At 37.8% G+C, this 16,717-nt stretch overlaps 1 protein-coding gene across 1 annotated transcript in view; it reads right to left on the bottom strand.

Moving 5' to 3' along the window:
• Positions 1-16,717, bottom strand: part of CEP126 (centrosomal protein 126) — a 42,568-nt gene that overhangs the window by 24,790 nt on the left and 1,061 nt on the right. The window contains exons 2-4 of the mRNA XM_075140097.1: positions 16,537-16,662; positions 6,580-6,725; positions 5,140-5,245 (exon numbers count right to left, since the gene is read on the bottom strand). Of these exons, the coding sequence (XP_074996198.1) occupies positions 5,140-5,245; positions 6,580-6,725; positions 16,537-16,662 (378 nt within the window). The remainder of the gene's footprint in view (positions 1-5,139; positions 5,246-6,579; positions 6,726-16,536; positions 16,663-16,717) is intronic.

Genomic DNA, 16,717 nt, shown 5'->3' on the forward strand with positions numbered 1-16,717 from the left:
GATATGTTCAAGAACAAAAAGCAAATAGAACTGGAACAAGGCTGGGTAAGATCACTAGGAATAGGAACCAAGCTTTGGAAAACAAGCAGCAAGAACTAGGTAGATATCAAGGATGACAAAAACAAGAAACAAGAATGTCAAAACCAAGAAACAATAAGAAAGGTAGGCCTTAAAAAAAAGCAAAAATAACCCACGCACCAAAACCCACCAGCTCATAGGTAGATCAAGCTTTAGTCTTCTGGAAGTATAACTGTTACCAGGTTGCCAGCTATGCTTGACTGCCTAGGTGGAACAGTTTAACGAAGGGCACTGATCCCATCTTTTGGCTCCAACCTGGTTTAAGGGCCGTAAATGCCCTTAGTCTGGCATATCCAAAGTGGCGCTTACAGAAATCTCTCACCAGACCCATGCTTTGAGTTCTCACATCTGTTCAGTAGAGCCATAACCCTTACAATTGATTAGCAAGCCAAGCTTATGTCTCGTTGTTTTAGGATCAAGTATTTGTTGCACTCCACAATGATTACAAATGGTGGTAGAAGGAGAATAGATCTTGGAAACAGATTATCAGGATAAACTTTCAGTGAAATTATTTGTAAAATGGGTATACTTTTACCAAGAAGGGGAGATCCAGCCTTTATTTTACCTGGTTGATCAGGTCCAATATTTGAAATTATACTTTGTCTCAGCAACCACTGGATTTTGAGTAACAAACCAAACCTTATTGTCCATTCAATATGCTTTCCAGCATTCCCATATATAGCATTTCTCATATATAGTTCCTTAGCAGCGTCAACACGATCCCTTAAATATTGCTCAATTGGGTGAAGGTGTGTAGCTAAATGTGGAAAAAGTGAACTTTTAGTATATATGCAACTAAACATGAAAATCATACTTTCACATATTTCCCTCTTTTTTTTTTTTTTATTTGGAATGTGGCATGACAAGATGATCTACTACGCACATTTTACCCATCCTCATTTTCAGCGAAGGTGATGGTGAAGATGATGGTTCCTTTCATATATGGGCAATATGCAGTGTAGGAGCTTACTGGGGTTGTTTAGCCTGGAGAAGAGGAGGCTGAGGGGAGACCTCATCGCGCTCTGCAACTACCTGAAAGGAGGTTGTAGCGAGGTGGGTGTTGGTCTCTTCTGCCAAGTAACAAGCGATAGGACGAGAGGAAATGGCCTCAAGTTGCACCAAGGGAGGTTTAGATTGAACATTGGGAGAAATTTCTTTACTGAAAGAGTGGTCAGACCTTGGAACAGGCTGCCCAGGGAAGTGGTGGAGTCACCATCCCTGGAGGTATTTAAAAGACGTGTAGATGAGGCCCTTAGGGACATGGTGTAGTGGGCATGGTGTGTTGGGTTGACGGTTGGACACGATCTTAGAGGTCTTTTCCAACCTGTATGATTCTATGATTCTATGATTCTATGATTATAGGAAGATACGACTATTTCCTGCCACACAAAGCTATCTTCCTTAACAGCTGGCACCCCTATTGAGCAAATTTGAACAGTGCAGTCACATAATACATACACAGACCTCATCCTCCTCTGCTGCCTATCCAGCAGAGATGCATTGTTAGGAAACATGTATTGTTCCTAGCTAGAGATGGCTACCACATGTCTAATATATGTACAGAAACCTCTTCCCTTCATTTTTCTCCATTTCTTCAGCTTAAGTTTCCACAGTTCCTTCTTCTGATCTGTTTCATCCTCTTTCTGTATCTATTATTATACTCCCTGTTAAAGTCAATCCCTTTTCTTTTTAGTACATCTGTGTCAAATGGGTAAATAATCTAATGAGGCCTATTCTGTATTTATTGTAACACTTACAATTTTAGGACAATGGAAAATGGAAACTTTCATCCCATCAATATTATTGTTATTTTTCAGAAGATTTTATACAAAACTCCAAAAAGGTTGGCTTAATTGCACTGACCTAAGCAGAGATATATATTCGGCAGAGTTTAAAAAGGAATTTATTATTTCTGATGAGATGGCTGATAGCAAAAAGGGAGAACAACTTCTCATATTTATTTATAGAACTCAGAAAACTGCATTCTGTGTTCTTTTGAACAGGAGATATCCTCCCTATCCAAAAACTTTCCGTACCTATCCACTTTTAAAGACTTTGTTACTGTGTACCAGACTGATACACACCTGGCCCCCAAAAAATCTGTTGGGTTTTTTTTTGGGGCAGGGGGAAGTTTCTTGATATGTATTTGGATGTTTAGACCATTTCTATTTATAAAAGTTTCTACATTACAACTTTTTTCAGAGAACATTTTTGATTTGTCATAATTAAGTTTCTATCCCAAGACTGAACCTAATCAAATACAACTGTTTTTAAACACAAGCAGGGAAATATATCTTGTACAAAGAGCAGCACACCATTCACACACCTAATGTGCACACATCCCAATCCCTGTCGGCTAATGAGTTGACCAAAATCTTTGCTTCAGCATTTAATAACTAAACCTTACTAGAAGCAGAGTAGCTCTGCTGCAAGCACAGAATACAATCTCTCACTCATTAGGTGTTCCAGGATTTTTTGCCTTTCTCCAAGAGGAGGTAATATGTCTCCTTTGCTTAATTTAATTTTTTACAACTTTTTAAAAATAGACATTAAGAATTCTAGAACCTTATAAAATTCACCTATATCCAATTGGGTCTGCAGCCGTATTTATCTTGAATACTTAATACAGTATTCATTTCTTCCTTTAAAAGGGGACTGTCAATGAATTTATATATTCTATTTCTGAGGGAGGGTGAATTCTAAAGATGATACAAGATTTTTGGTTTGAGTGTTTAAAGAAGTGTAAGAAGAGATAAAAATACAGAAAAGGATTTACTACCTCATCTGGGTTAGTTATTAGCTGTCCCAAAATTTCCAATTAAAGGGATTGGAAGACATTTTTAAAGCTTTACAGCTCAGAATTGGTGGGTTTTGAAGAACCTTCACCTTTGAGAACATTTTCAGAGTGCTTTTCTGTATCAAAGCTTACCTTGCTCTACTGATTTGCAAGAAATTTATTTGCCCTCTAAGAGAATTATGCACAATTTTTGGAACCAAGTCTGAAAACACAGAAATGCCACTTCTATGACCCACACAAACTATGGCTCCCAGACCAAAACTAACAGGAACAACCCTGCACTAACAACTCCTGCAGCAGACCAGAAGAATCTATGCTGCATAGCACGTGTTCAGTTTGAATCTCAGCGCTTAGTAAGGGATTGTGTGAGATGCAGACGAAAATACGTAAGAGTATTTTCTGTCACAAGGAAGGAAGACAAATTGTTATCATTAGAATAAGCAAAGCTTTATTTCATATTAATTTGTATACCTTGTCCCTATACACAAGCCTATACTGCAATAACTTAATTCTTTTTCCCTTACTACCACACTGCTAAAATTCTCTACATCCTCCTTCACTCACCCCATATGGCTCCTACCCCAGCCTCCCAGTTACCAGCTGGGGAAGAGGCAGCACATTCTGTGGCAGATATTCGTGTGCTGTCTTATCCATACTAACTGGCTTGTGACCTGCCAATAGGTCAATGTGGACTCAACTTTCAAGCCTTTTTCATGCTGGGGCCACTTGTTTAAATAATTTCTTTCTTGCCCAATTGCCAATTTCAAACTTGTAGAAATAGAATTATCTTTGACATTCTTATCTCTCTCTCAAATTTGGTTACTAGGGGAACACAAACTGTAAAAGAATATGAACGTATAAATTTAATTTCCTTAGGAAATCAGGTTATAAAAATGAAAATCAGGAAAAGAACACACTATCATTATTACAGGATAGCGAATTTTTAAAATTATACAAATATAATATGGAGTGACAGAAAATGTTATACTGTAAGAAATGGTAAGTGGTTTGAAGAGGTCCTGAGAGAAAAATGTGAGTCCCTGAGCAAGGACCAGTTTGAAAAAAGATGAAAAATAAAGAAACGAATGATAAAGGCAGGAGGAAGAGGCACTGAGCTGCTGTCCTTAGTCGAGCCTATGAGTGAAATGAGACAAACAATCAGGAACCCTTAGACAGGGTACTGAAACATCTACTTTTTTTTGCCATAATTTCAACTACTATTTAGCAGGTAGATTTTTTGTTTGTTTGTTTTTATGGCTGCAATCCTCCTTTGTTATGTCAATCCAGTGTACTAGCTGCATAACTATATGCATGTTGATGGGCAGATAGCATGAGTATTTAGCTCTAAGAAGTATGAAATATTTTCTCAATTGCCCACTTTATCGCCTGCAAACATGTATTAATCAGCAGTAGATATGTAATCAAACTGAATATTAACGTCACAATGAAGAACACACTGAAGCTCAAAAGTAGGGAGATCCCTTTTAGACAGAATTTATCTGTATTCTGAACATCTGCACAATTTACAGCATGAAGAAAATAATTATAATAATAGTAATAACAAAAGCAGCAACAACAAAAATAAAACCCTGAACTGAAACGTTAAAGAAATGAGAGATTAGGAAGGGGATAATAAAGAAGGAGTATCAAATACAGATATATCAACTATGCATGAAGAAGCATTCTGTGACAAGTCAAGGTATCTTAGAAAAAGTGCTTGGGTAGAGTGAAAAGTATGCAATTCAAATTGTATGTGACATAAAATGAAATTGCAGGTGAAATTGTTATCAAGATGCTCAAGATGCATACAGAGGATGAGAAATTTAAAGGAATGACAGATGGAAAGAAGATAAGATCATGGGATGAATATACAAACTAAACTATCCTTGAATGTCAAAAGGAAAAAATCTGGATGAGAATAAGAAATCATCTAGAAAAAATACTTTATAATTCATAAAACAGCAGATGGTTTGATAACCATGGCAATCATCTGAGTCAGGCTATAACTGAATGGGGACCGAGTTAGCCCCGACTATACCCTGAATTCTGCTGAAGGGAAAAGGTTTGTGTCATCTTCTCTGCTGTTTTACCAAATGGACACAAACAACTCAAGGATGTTTCATAATGTTTCATTGGAACAGTTCACGGAAATGCTTTCTTTGCCACGAGAGAAATGGCCTACAATTTCTTAAAGGGTAATTGTCTGCGTTTATTGAATACACTAAGCAATGTACTTCCTTTGATCATAAAACAGAAATGCTTACCTGAAGTTGGTTTTATTTCTGCTGGGCCAGCACAGTCCTGGTGTTAAAACTGATCCTTTAATTTGTTCAAGAGCTTCTTGTAACTGAAAAGCTGCTTTTGTCTGGACTAGAGGGATTAGAGAAAAAAACACAATGGAAAAAATATTTTTAAAATTGGAATATTTTACCGTAAATGTTTTGGTTAAGTTTCTGAAGTTTGGAAACCTAAATCCAGAGTGTTACAATAAACTGAGTGGTATAGCATCATTAGACATGCGGGAGCATTTCTAGTTCCTCTGAAACAAAACCCTAATCTATTTAAGTGTTTACAGTAACACGTGTTCGACAGTTTTGCTATTTGTTTTTAGACCGCACTGCTGAAAAAGTAGGAGGTTAAAAAATCCAGCACTAACTTTGTTTTTACATCATGATTATTCCCCTCATGCACTAAGCCAAAGTTATGGCTTGCAGATATTTTATAGAGGCCAAATTGTAACTTAATAATCGAATTGGTGGAGAAAGAAAGAGTCCAGACAGGCACAAGGTATTGCCTCTTTCAAGTAAGTAAAAGTAGGGTAGAAAGTGGCCAAGGCAGAATTGCCATAAAGGAAAACCAAGAAAAAAATTGTGATTCATTATTGCTACACAGTCTGGGCTGTCAGTAGAACTATGAAGAAGCCCTAAACCAGTACTGTTCTATTTTGTTATTTTAATCTGACATTTGATCTTGAAGTCAGAGACGTTACCTCACAGTTGGCACAATTGCAGTTGGGAGAGTAAATCTGTTAAAGAATACTTAAGTAATATACCATATCTTAAGAGTTTCAACACTGGAAAGTTGACTGGAAATCAGTCTTGGCTGATGCTATTAAAAACTCCTGCCAATCTGCACTGATTCCAAGAAAGCAGGAACTGAGTTGAAGTGATCATTACTTCCCAGCAGCGAGAGAACAGCTTAAAAAACTCACTAATTCAGCAAAAGTTATGTAATACATCAGTATATGCTAGGACTGCTTTTACTTAGTGATAAACAAATGCACGTTCTTGAATATTCCATATTTGCGGGTACAAATAGCAGATCATTATACTATCCTAGTAACTTTCAGTGGCCTTGTAACACCTCACACCCAGCACAGTATTGTAAGCAATAAGCACACTGCAGTGAAAAAAGTCAGGAAAACCCAGGAACCTCCAATATCCCAAGGAGTGAATGTACTTACTGTGACTGGAATATAATGAAATATCTCACAATACAATTTTTTGAAAAGAAAAATTGTTTTTTTTAATTTCCTCTACCCAATTTTGTCGTATGTATCAGATCTGAGCTTCTTGTCAGTTAAGTTTTGCTTATATGAATTCAATTAATTTGAGCCAAGTTAATTGTTCTGTTTGCCTCAATTCTATTCTATTAATAGAAAAACACTTGTATTGTGAATAACGGTTAAATTTTCATTTACAAACCTATTTGCTTGTGCTGAGAAAAAGGCAGATGAGCACGCTGGAACTTATCAGTTGCTTCCTGAAGTTTAATTTTCCTCTGCTGCAGAACTTGTTCTCTAAATCTTTGTTCTTTTTCTTCCTCTTGCTTCCATCTTTCTTCAAAGGCTCTGTATTTAAGAAATAAAAGTAGATGATCCCTATGTTTTCTAATTACATTTACCGAAATATTAGTAACTTACTTGCTTATCAATTTGCAATTTTAGTACAAAAGCTTGCTTGTCCATAAATTAAATGCTAAAAACTTCAGCACAGCTGGTTTTATGGTTTGTCTGAACGTAAATGGGACAGTGGGTGGTGAAGAAGAGACACACCATAATATTTTTATTTTTTAGCATGAATTAACATGCAGGCTCAAGCAGTTCTTGTCACCAATGTGACTTTCACCACAATCTTTACATTATCACGTAAATGTATCACAAGTGGGCAGATCAATAGGAAGGTGAACTGCAAATGCTCTGTGTGTGTGCCTTTCAAGAGCTGTCGGGGAAATAGGAACACTTTAAAAGTTGTTATTCAGAAATAACATAAAGGAACTACAGCTTTTACCTATAAATATATCAGAGTTAGTATCAACTTCTAGTTGTTGAGAAGCTTCTTGAAAGACAATCAGATTAGTAGCACAAAATGGGATAAAACAGTAATGTGAAACTATGATTGACAGAATCAGTTGTTAATATCAAATATGTTAAACACATCCTTCTACGGGCTGGAAAGCAAAGCAGGCTCTAATCGAAAACAATCATCAACACAAAGCTTTCCTTCGGTAGGCACAATCTTGATGAAGTTATGTGGAATTTTTATTCCTGCTGACAAAATCATTGACTTTTACTGACAAACTTAAACTAGCTCCTTGAGTGAAATATACCCAGTAAATTTATTGGCACAGTGCCTATGTAGGCAAGCCATATTTAAAAATGGTTTTAAACTAAAAGAGGGTAGATTTAGACTAGATATAAGGAAGACATTTTTTACGATGAGGGTGGTGAAACACTGGAACAGGTTGTCCAGAGACGTGGTAGATACCCCATCCCTGGAAACGTTCTATTCTAAATACAGTAATAGTGTAAAAGTAATACTCTTCACGTTAAACTTCTAAAGCCTGCCATGCAAGGATCACTACAACTGGGAGCTTCCCATCTTTAGAGTTCTCTGTGTGTTAGAAATGTGATTTGACAGGTCACTAGTGCACTAAGTAGGGTCCCACTCCTAGCCAGCATTAGTGGAAAGACAGGTAGTAATGTTTAGCCATATGTTCTTTGTTTCTCTCATCACAGTAAGATACCTTCCCATAACTTTAATCACTTGCAGTTGCTTCATAGATCTTCTTGCTTAATGGAGCAAAGCTGCTACTTAACAGAGCTACTCTTTAACTCAAGCCATTTTAATTATTCTTCCCTTTGCTTTTCAGGGAAAAAGTTCAAACTGAAATAATTCAACTTGACCCTCCCTAATATCCCTTCAAAGTGCTGACTGATCACCTGTGAAAACAAACAGAAAAATAATTTGAAACAGGTACTTTTTATTTTAGAAAGTCTAAAGTCTGTAATTGCATAATAGTAAAAAATAGGAAAACTGCCAACTAATTCCCAAGATCACACTTTTATAGGAATATCCACTTTAATCCACTTGGAAGCCAAAGCGTAGCAGAGAGAGACATAAGGAACTTTCACTATTTTGAAAATTCATATGTGCGTGGTTGTCAAAACATATTGAAACTAATGACTGAGATTTCCCAATTTTATGGACAAATTATGACGTTTCATTAATAGAAACTGAAGACCAAAATAGATACTATTGTGTTAAAGTGGAAATGCACTGTAAACAGATTCCATGCAGCTATTCAAACTTTAAATCACAAAGACTACGTACTTGCATTCCTGCCATCATTGTGAGGGCACCTTAAAACTCCTCCCCATATCATAAGGGGAAACTGAAAGTTGTGTAACATCTGATCTTCCTTTCTTCAATACTACACCTCCAGTACTACCAATGTTAAGCTCAGGAAAGACAGTGGTGGAGCACATGAAAAGCCAAAAGCAAGAAGAAAGACAAAATGTGCAAAAGGATCCACTGCTTTTGCTAATGTATGTAGCGCGCTGGATTAATGCTCTCCAAGGTCAGAAAGCAAAATGCTGGTGAACAACATAAGCAATTACTGCCTCTACTTTAGAAGTACGTTCCCCTCAGAAAGTTCCAGATCTCCCAGCAGCAGTATTCCTCACAATTGTCTTGGATCACAAGAACTGCTGAGACTGCATCCTGTAATGTATACAGACGGTAGCTTACATTTTATTTTAACAACCTGTTTATTGCAAATGACAGTAGCTACACTTTCAAAAATCCAGGTGAATTTCTGCAATTCAAGGTAACTCTTCTTCTAGAGATGAAGTTGTAAAACTCTACAGCTTCAAATGAAGGATAAGATAGAAGATTTACTTATGCAAAGAGAAACAATTAAATTAAAATATGATCCCAACACTGCAAGTTTCATTTACAAACTTCAGTTTGTCAGCAAGCAGGAATGGCTTCACTCGAGGCATGAGGTGAAGCCAGAGAAGCAGTTATCCAAAACCAGAAAAAATATGCAGAGAACGCTAGCCATAACATAAAATGTTATGGCTAGCCAAAACATAAAATGTTTTATTGCAATTTGGTTAAAATTTTACAGGAACTTTAATTCTACATACAATCCAGAAGTTAGAACTAAAAAAGTAGAACTAGAGTTCATCGTCAACTTTCAGTATTCCTGTATTTCACTCACGTTAAAATCTGATACAGAAATCTGCACTATTTTATATCTTTATCCTGATTAAAGAAATAGGAAAATCACAACAGAGGAAACAGACTTGCTTATCCTAGTAAGTGCTTTAAACACATTCTTCTTGATCTCCTTAATATTTCTCGAAGCTGCTCAAGAAGGCCTTTAGTTGAACTGTAGTTGTTAAATTCAGACATGTGGGAAATTCTACAACTTTGCACCTGGAGTAATTCCAGCATATAACTCCAAAAAGAAAGAGTCAATTCTCAGAGTCTTTATTTATTTATTTTTTAAATGATTTTGGAGTATGACTTAGCTGCACTCTTCCACATTCCTAATAATTGGCACAAAAAAAAAGACTGTTGTTCCATAGAGCTGGAAATGGGCAAGTCCAAATGCTGATGCAAGATGTCTTTTTCACCACAGCTCATCATGATCACTATTTGGTTTGGATTAGGTGGAAGAAAAAGGATCTTATTTTAAATGTAAGGAAATGCATTAAAGGTATTCAGTGAAGCCTGCATCATTAACTTCCTGACCTCACAAAATGTAAATTGTGACACTCGGGTGCATTATGTAAAAGAAATAATTTTACAAATGCACATTGAGATCTTACAGAAAAACAGTTAAAGCAAATGTTTGTTCATCCACTCTTCTTAAGCCACCAGCTTAGGTTCGAATCACAGATGTAACATTGGCAAAAGAGTATGGCTTTAAGATGGAGAGTTAGCAGAAGAATTTCCTGACCAGTGTTTTTTTAACCCAGTTTTTCTGTCTACTATAAACAACCCAGAGGTGCAGCAATTTTTGAAACGACTGCCAAAATGTTTATAGTGAATTTGGAATACGAAACTTAAAGTATTTAGCCGTTTCACATATACAGACATTATGTGGAAGGTATTTTTATGTTAAAAACAGTATGACTAGATGGTGGAACTATTTCCTGGTTAATTTTATTAAATTATCTTCACAGTGAAGTGATGGATGCTACATTCCCAGGTGGACTAAATGCCTTGGATGAAAATTAAAAAAGGAATATATACAGTGCATATGGAATGCTATGAAACGAACCTTTTGATACTGAGTTGATATTACTCATCCATTGCCTATCACGTTTGCAAACAAGTGCACAGTAATTTTAAAATTGAGGTAGGAGGATATTTGTATACTGAATGACTACAGCAAGATCAAGAAAAGGCTAGAATGGGCTGTCACACTCAAAATCCCCTTCATGGGCAAACAGGAAACACACTTTATATCCTTAAAAAGATCTGCAGACGTTGCCCAAAAATAACTTTTTTTCTTTAAGTGAGATACTTACCAGGACTATAGGAACACATATTAACTCTATTCCCTCATCTTCTTTGATTATTGTATGCTGAATACAAAAAGACAGCACCAAATTTCTGTAAGGGCTTCAGAAGGACCGACCCTTACAATGCCGTAAGGGCTTACAGAGAGCTGTCCTCCAAAATGTCCCAAAGTTCACAGAGGGCTGCCCACACTATCCACCAGTTGTTACTCTCCAAATCCTGTTTATACTTTACTCCAAAAGTAAGCACACCTTATATAAAGCCAAGAATTTTTTTGTTAGCATAATTCAAATCTTGAGTCTAATCATTATTAAACCAGATATAATTGTTACCGAAAAATAACAATACAGTTAGAATACTTCTATGCAGAGAAAGCCTGAATAATAGTGATAAAAGAGTTTGAACTGTTATTCACACATTGAGTTTCTACCCCTTTTCCCAATGCTTATGCTTCCATTACTCTTCTGCGTCCCAAGGCTGGTAGTTTCATTCTGGTGGTGCTGGGATGTTATGGTGAGCTGTCAGCATCTGGAGTCCCTCCACCAGGAACAATATGATGTTCATGTTAATGTTTTCTTTTTCCTCACCTCAGGATCCACTGGGAGTAATTTTTATATTTGCTAACATGCTTTTACACCTTTGCTCTTTCTTCATCAATCTGCAGCTCCACAGTACCTCCAAATATTCCATACGTGGTGCCTTTTACATATACTACATACTATTCTTTTGTTCTCTTTGTTACCCCTAGTACCAGTTTTGTCAGATCTAGGTCTGCATTTCTTTAACTGACTATCGGTGAGTTGTTTATAGCCATGGGGTGTCCATGCCAAGCCTGTGCGCCATCTCTTGTCATCCCCTGCCTGTACTCCTCTACGCCTCATCCTGCACCTCCAGTTCTCAAGGCTTCTGCTATCGTATCAGGCCTGTATTTCCCTACACTGCATCATTATGTTAGAGTCATAAATATCTCATTCTCTACATAGAATAACTGCTTGTTACGGCTATCTATATAAAACTCCGGTCATACCATAAAAAGATAAACAAAGGGAAAATAAATTAGCCACAGACACCTGGTCAATTAGACAAATTGCTGTTACAGCTAAACCAAGCAAAACAAAGCTGTGGGCAGGTCAAGAAAAGTTCAGAGAGAGCAAGCTTGGCAGGCCTCCATCCTGAGGCCTTGCAAATTCAGCACAATCCTGTTAACAACAATGGCAATACTGGTTTGCAGGTCTACGTGGTTACAGTGACCACTACTTTTCACAGTTTCATTCTGATGTAGAAAGCAATACTAAATTCTTAACACTTTGCCCTCTCTGTTTACCAAGTGCTAACATTTTTCTCCCATTTCTGGCACTAGACTGTGTTTCGTTCTGTATCAACAACAGTGATGAATAATTTAGAGCTTTTATTAAATAATCAATGATAATCAACCAGTAGGTGGAGCACAAAGCTTGTGCATATGTTGAAAATAAAGTAATTTTGAAAAACCAGCAATAATGGGAATAGATTGGAAACTGATATAAACTGGGAAAGCGTTTCCTTCCCCAATTACAACAGATGAATTAGCTATTCAGATTTCAAGGTAATTCAAAACGCTGAACCAAGACAGCTGACTGTAACGTTTATTTAAAAATGCACATAGACAATGGCATGAGGAGATACTCTATTTCCAAAACCAACCAACTACCTGCAACCAGTAACATCACAGTAAAATGGGATACACATTTTGCACTGAGCAATAACAGCAGGATGGCTGCAGTCCCCAGCAAATCGGCAGCTGGTATTTAAAAAGTATTAAAAAAAAATGATATCCTATTCATTTACATCAAGTATGTGTTTAGTCAGTAGCTCTTATTTCCGGAATACTGTTATTTAAACAAAATATCTGTCAGCTACTGCCCCAGAGCATGTTTTATTCTTAAGCTGATCTTGAAATCACAACTTCAAGTATTAGTGATCCAATAAAGGAATGACTTTCTTGATACTCATGCACCTTGTGTAAAGATAAGCAGTAGGGTGGTTGTTCACTGTGTTGAGGCACTGCTGTTAACACAAAACTAAGGAGCTTGGTCAGTACCAGAGATACAAAGAAACCGATGGCATCAGGTAGGATAGAAATACGGGTTCCTTTAAGTATTCACTTTGAAAAAGATCTGTGACTTAAGTTACTAGACCTTGCTTTGCAAAGCTATACTTGCTCTTTTCTGTGCAAGTGATGTTTTTGTCTTTTACTAATAAGCCAATTAAGTGAGCACATCTTGTCAGAAATTGAGTATTTTTAATGCTGAACCTGCTGCATTTTAAAGGTATTGGAACAGATCAATACAACACTGTCAGGGAAAATTTCATTACAAATACATTTAGAAAAGGCTGAAAAAACAGAAGACCTCAATCTGCAAGCTCTCTGTATATGCAGTTCTCATTAGCTTAAAAAGTGCTGGGCACTAGGGGCTATCAGGCTTGGACTCGGCCTTGGTATAGCCTTGTTTAAAGGTAGGCTGATGGTGGTTCTTTAAAAAAACACCAAAAGAAACCCACAGAAAAGATTTCTTCCACAACGCAGCACAAAGAGAATGAACCTAAATGACACAAGATGGAGAACAGAGCAGAAGCTCTGATTTATCTGCCATAGATCTATCTGCTAAAGGAAATTCACTGCTATTTTTAGCAGAGGCTTTATAAATTTAAGGTTGACATTAAATTTGGTCATGCTTGACCAACTTGATAAACTTCTACAATGAAATGACTGGCTTCGTAGATGAGGGGAGAGCAATGGGTATTGCCTATGTGGACTTCACTAAGGCCCTTGATACTGACTCCCATACGATCCTCATAGACAAGCTGTTGATGTATGGGCTGGGTTAGCAGACAGGAAGGTGGATTGAAAACTGGCTGAATGGCCAGGCCCAGAGGGTGGTGATTAATGGCATGAAGTCTGGTTGGAGGCCAGTAACTAGTGGTGCACCCCAGGGGTCAATACTGGGCCCAGTCCTATTTAACATCTTCATTAATGATCTGGATGATGGGGCAGAGTGTACCCTCAGCAAATTTGCAGATGACACAAAACCAGGAGGAGTGGCTGATACTTCAGGTCATGCTGCCATCCAGAAAGACTCAATAGGCTGGAGAAATGGTCTAACAGAACTTTATGAAGTTTGACAAAGGGAAGTGCAAAGTTCTGCACCTGGGGAGGAACAATCCCAGGCACCAACATATGCTGGGGGCCACCCCACTGGAAAGCAGCCTTGCAGAAAAGGGCCTGGGGGTCCTGGTGGACACCAAGTTGAACATGAGCCAGCAACGGGCCCTTGCTGCAAAAAAGGCAAATGGTATCCTGGACTGCATTAGGCAAAGTATTGCCAGCAGGTCGAGAGAGGTGATCCTTTCCCTCTACTCAGCACTGGTCAGGCCACGCCTGGAGTCCTGTGTCCAGTTCTGGGCTCCTCAGTACAAGAGAGACATGGGCATACTGAGAAAGTCCAACAAAGGAGCACAAAGATGATGAAGGGACTGGAGCATCTGTCTTATGAGGAAAGGCTGGGAGAGCTGGGACCATTCAGCCTGGAGAAGAGAAGGCTCATGGGGGATCTTATTCATGTATATAAACACCTGAAGGGAGGGTGCAGAGAGGACGGAGCCAGGCTTGTTTCAGCGGTGCCCAGTGACAGGACGAGAAGCAATGGGCATAAACTGAAACACAGGAGGTTCCCTCTGAACATCAGGAAACGCTTTTTTTTTACTGTGAGAGTGATCGAGCCGTGGCACAGGTTGCCCAGAGACTTTGTGGAGTCTCCACCCTTGGAGATACTCAAAAGCTGTCTGGACATGGTCATGGGCAACGAGCTCTAGGTGGCCCTTCTGTAGCAGAGCGGTTGGACCAGATGACCTCGAGAGGTCCCTTCCAACCTCAACCGTTCTGTGTGAAGGTTAGGAGTAGAAAACAGATTGTCTACTCATGTCTACTCTCCATATGTTGAAAGAAAAAAAATATGAGAGAAACAGTTTCGAAATTATAAAACAGCAGTGCCAAAAATAACTTCTGATACATGCCTGTAAGCCCTGTCAGGGAGAATTAGGGTGCTGCCAGGTGAGAATGTAGAGCTTAAGGAAGTCATGCTACCCTTGAGAAACCATCATCATAGCTAACACCTTTACATGTGTTACAAAGCTAATGGATCTTGGCTCATATGCAGATTTGAGACATGACTTGATGGTTGATCCATCAGAACACAATTCACTTCCTACCTGCATAACTGTCAGGAAAAAAATATTCAATATCAAGGAACTTTTTATTTCCAGATTACTTTCCTCCATATATGCAATGATCCTTAATTTTGAATTATATTTCACAGCCTATTAATACTGTATGCACTTACTACCTTTCTAATGTTAAACAACTAACTCCTTTTCAGTTATTAGGGGAAGACTTGTCACCACAGACTTCCATCTGAACTGTTTATTATGCTTATAGTTATGCCATTCTTAACTATCACAAATGGAAACAATTTCATTTTATGAATACCATACCTAAATTTTTAACTGGCTCACCTGAGTAACTTGGATTTATACTGTTTCTTAAGGCTGAAATTCATATGGAAATGTATTTATGTATCAATGAGTATTAGTTTAACTATACCAGTCTATCAAAAATATGCAGGCTGTCTGGTATTTGCTTTTGTATTATATTTCAAGACCAGTAATACAATAAACAGTGTTCATTCGAGATGCGTAGTGTTACAGTGGTACTGTTCCAGAAAACTACGTAAGATATTTAATCTTTCAGCTGAGACTCAGTTTATTATCTGCAAAGGTTGTGAGTCGCACACTGTCTTTAATCACTCCCAGGTGATTATACTTCCTCTTCCATTTTTCTTTATATTTCAAAACATATGCTGACAGCACATAGCGTCAAACTAAAATGGCAGTATAAACAGTATCTACTGCCTCTCTTATGAGTTATCAACATATTTCAATAAGTAAACATTGTACAACAGAAATCATCTGTTAAGGGAACTACGGGGGATGAGCGTTAACGAGTTAACACCAGGCAGAGGAAGCTGGTCTGAGGCTGGGGGCTTGCTTTGAATTGTCTCAGGGAGGAACCCAGCTGCCTCTACAGTGTACAGAGCCTAGTCTCCTGTATGTGCGAGTACGATCTGAATGCTAGAGAAAAGCCCCCTATGCCTATTAAATTATTTACAGCACTTCATGAAACATCTCAATGTATGATTTACTTAATCCATTTGTCGCAGAATATTTCATTACTTTGCATTGTCATGTATGCAGAAAGGCAGAATATTCAAAGCTCTGTTTAAAATGTCAATATATTGAATAACTTTATTATAAATATAATCCTGTACTAGAAAGACTTTGCGTTGTGTCTATTGGGAAGTGGGAGCACAAAGCCCCACCACGCAGGGGAGGCTGTGCAGCTGTTGCGCCACGCAGACGGAAATGCATACACTTCAGAAGGTAAGGACAACTGCCTGCCTGCTGACCCGTACTGTACATCTGCATGCAGTTTTCACGCATCCATTGAAGCTAATAAAACCCAGAATAGTACTAGAAATGCAGATCCATGAAATGAAAGTGCTACGTACCTTTACTTTATACAAGTGAGTTTCCAAAAAGTAGCGAGTAACTCAGAATATTGTTTTTATATTTCATTTGTCCTATAGCAAGAAATTGGATCGGTGAAACTGTTTAGCCTAGATTCCTCTAGAACAAAGCAGTGAGGCTATTTAACAATGTGAATGTGGAAACAGTAGAAATACATTGAGCTGTCTCAAGGTTTTGACTCTTTTTTTTTTACAATCTCCCACCAAAGGAACCCTCGTTACTTACCTCCTTCTTCTGTTTGTCTCTATCAAATATTTCTGTGCCCTATGCTGACATATTTTTTGATCTTCTTTCAATGCCCGACGTTCTTCTTCTAAATCCCATTCAAAATGAAATGTTAAATCTCTATCCCTAGTATTGTATTAAGGACAATGGAAACTGTATCAAGCAGCTCATTAAAAGATAT

Source organism: Calonectris borealis, chromosome 1 (genome assembly GCF_964195595.1).
Source record: "Calonectris borealis chromosome 1, bCalBor7.hap1.2, whole genome shotgun sequence".
Lineage (NCBI taxonomy): Eukaryota > Metazoa > Chordata > Aves > Procellariiformes > Procellariidae > Calonectris > Calonectris borealis.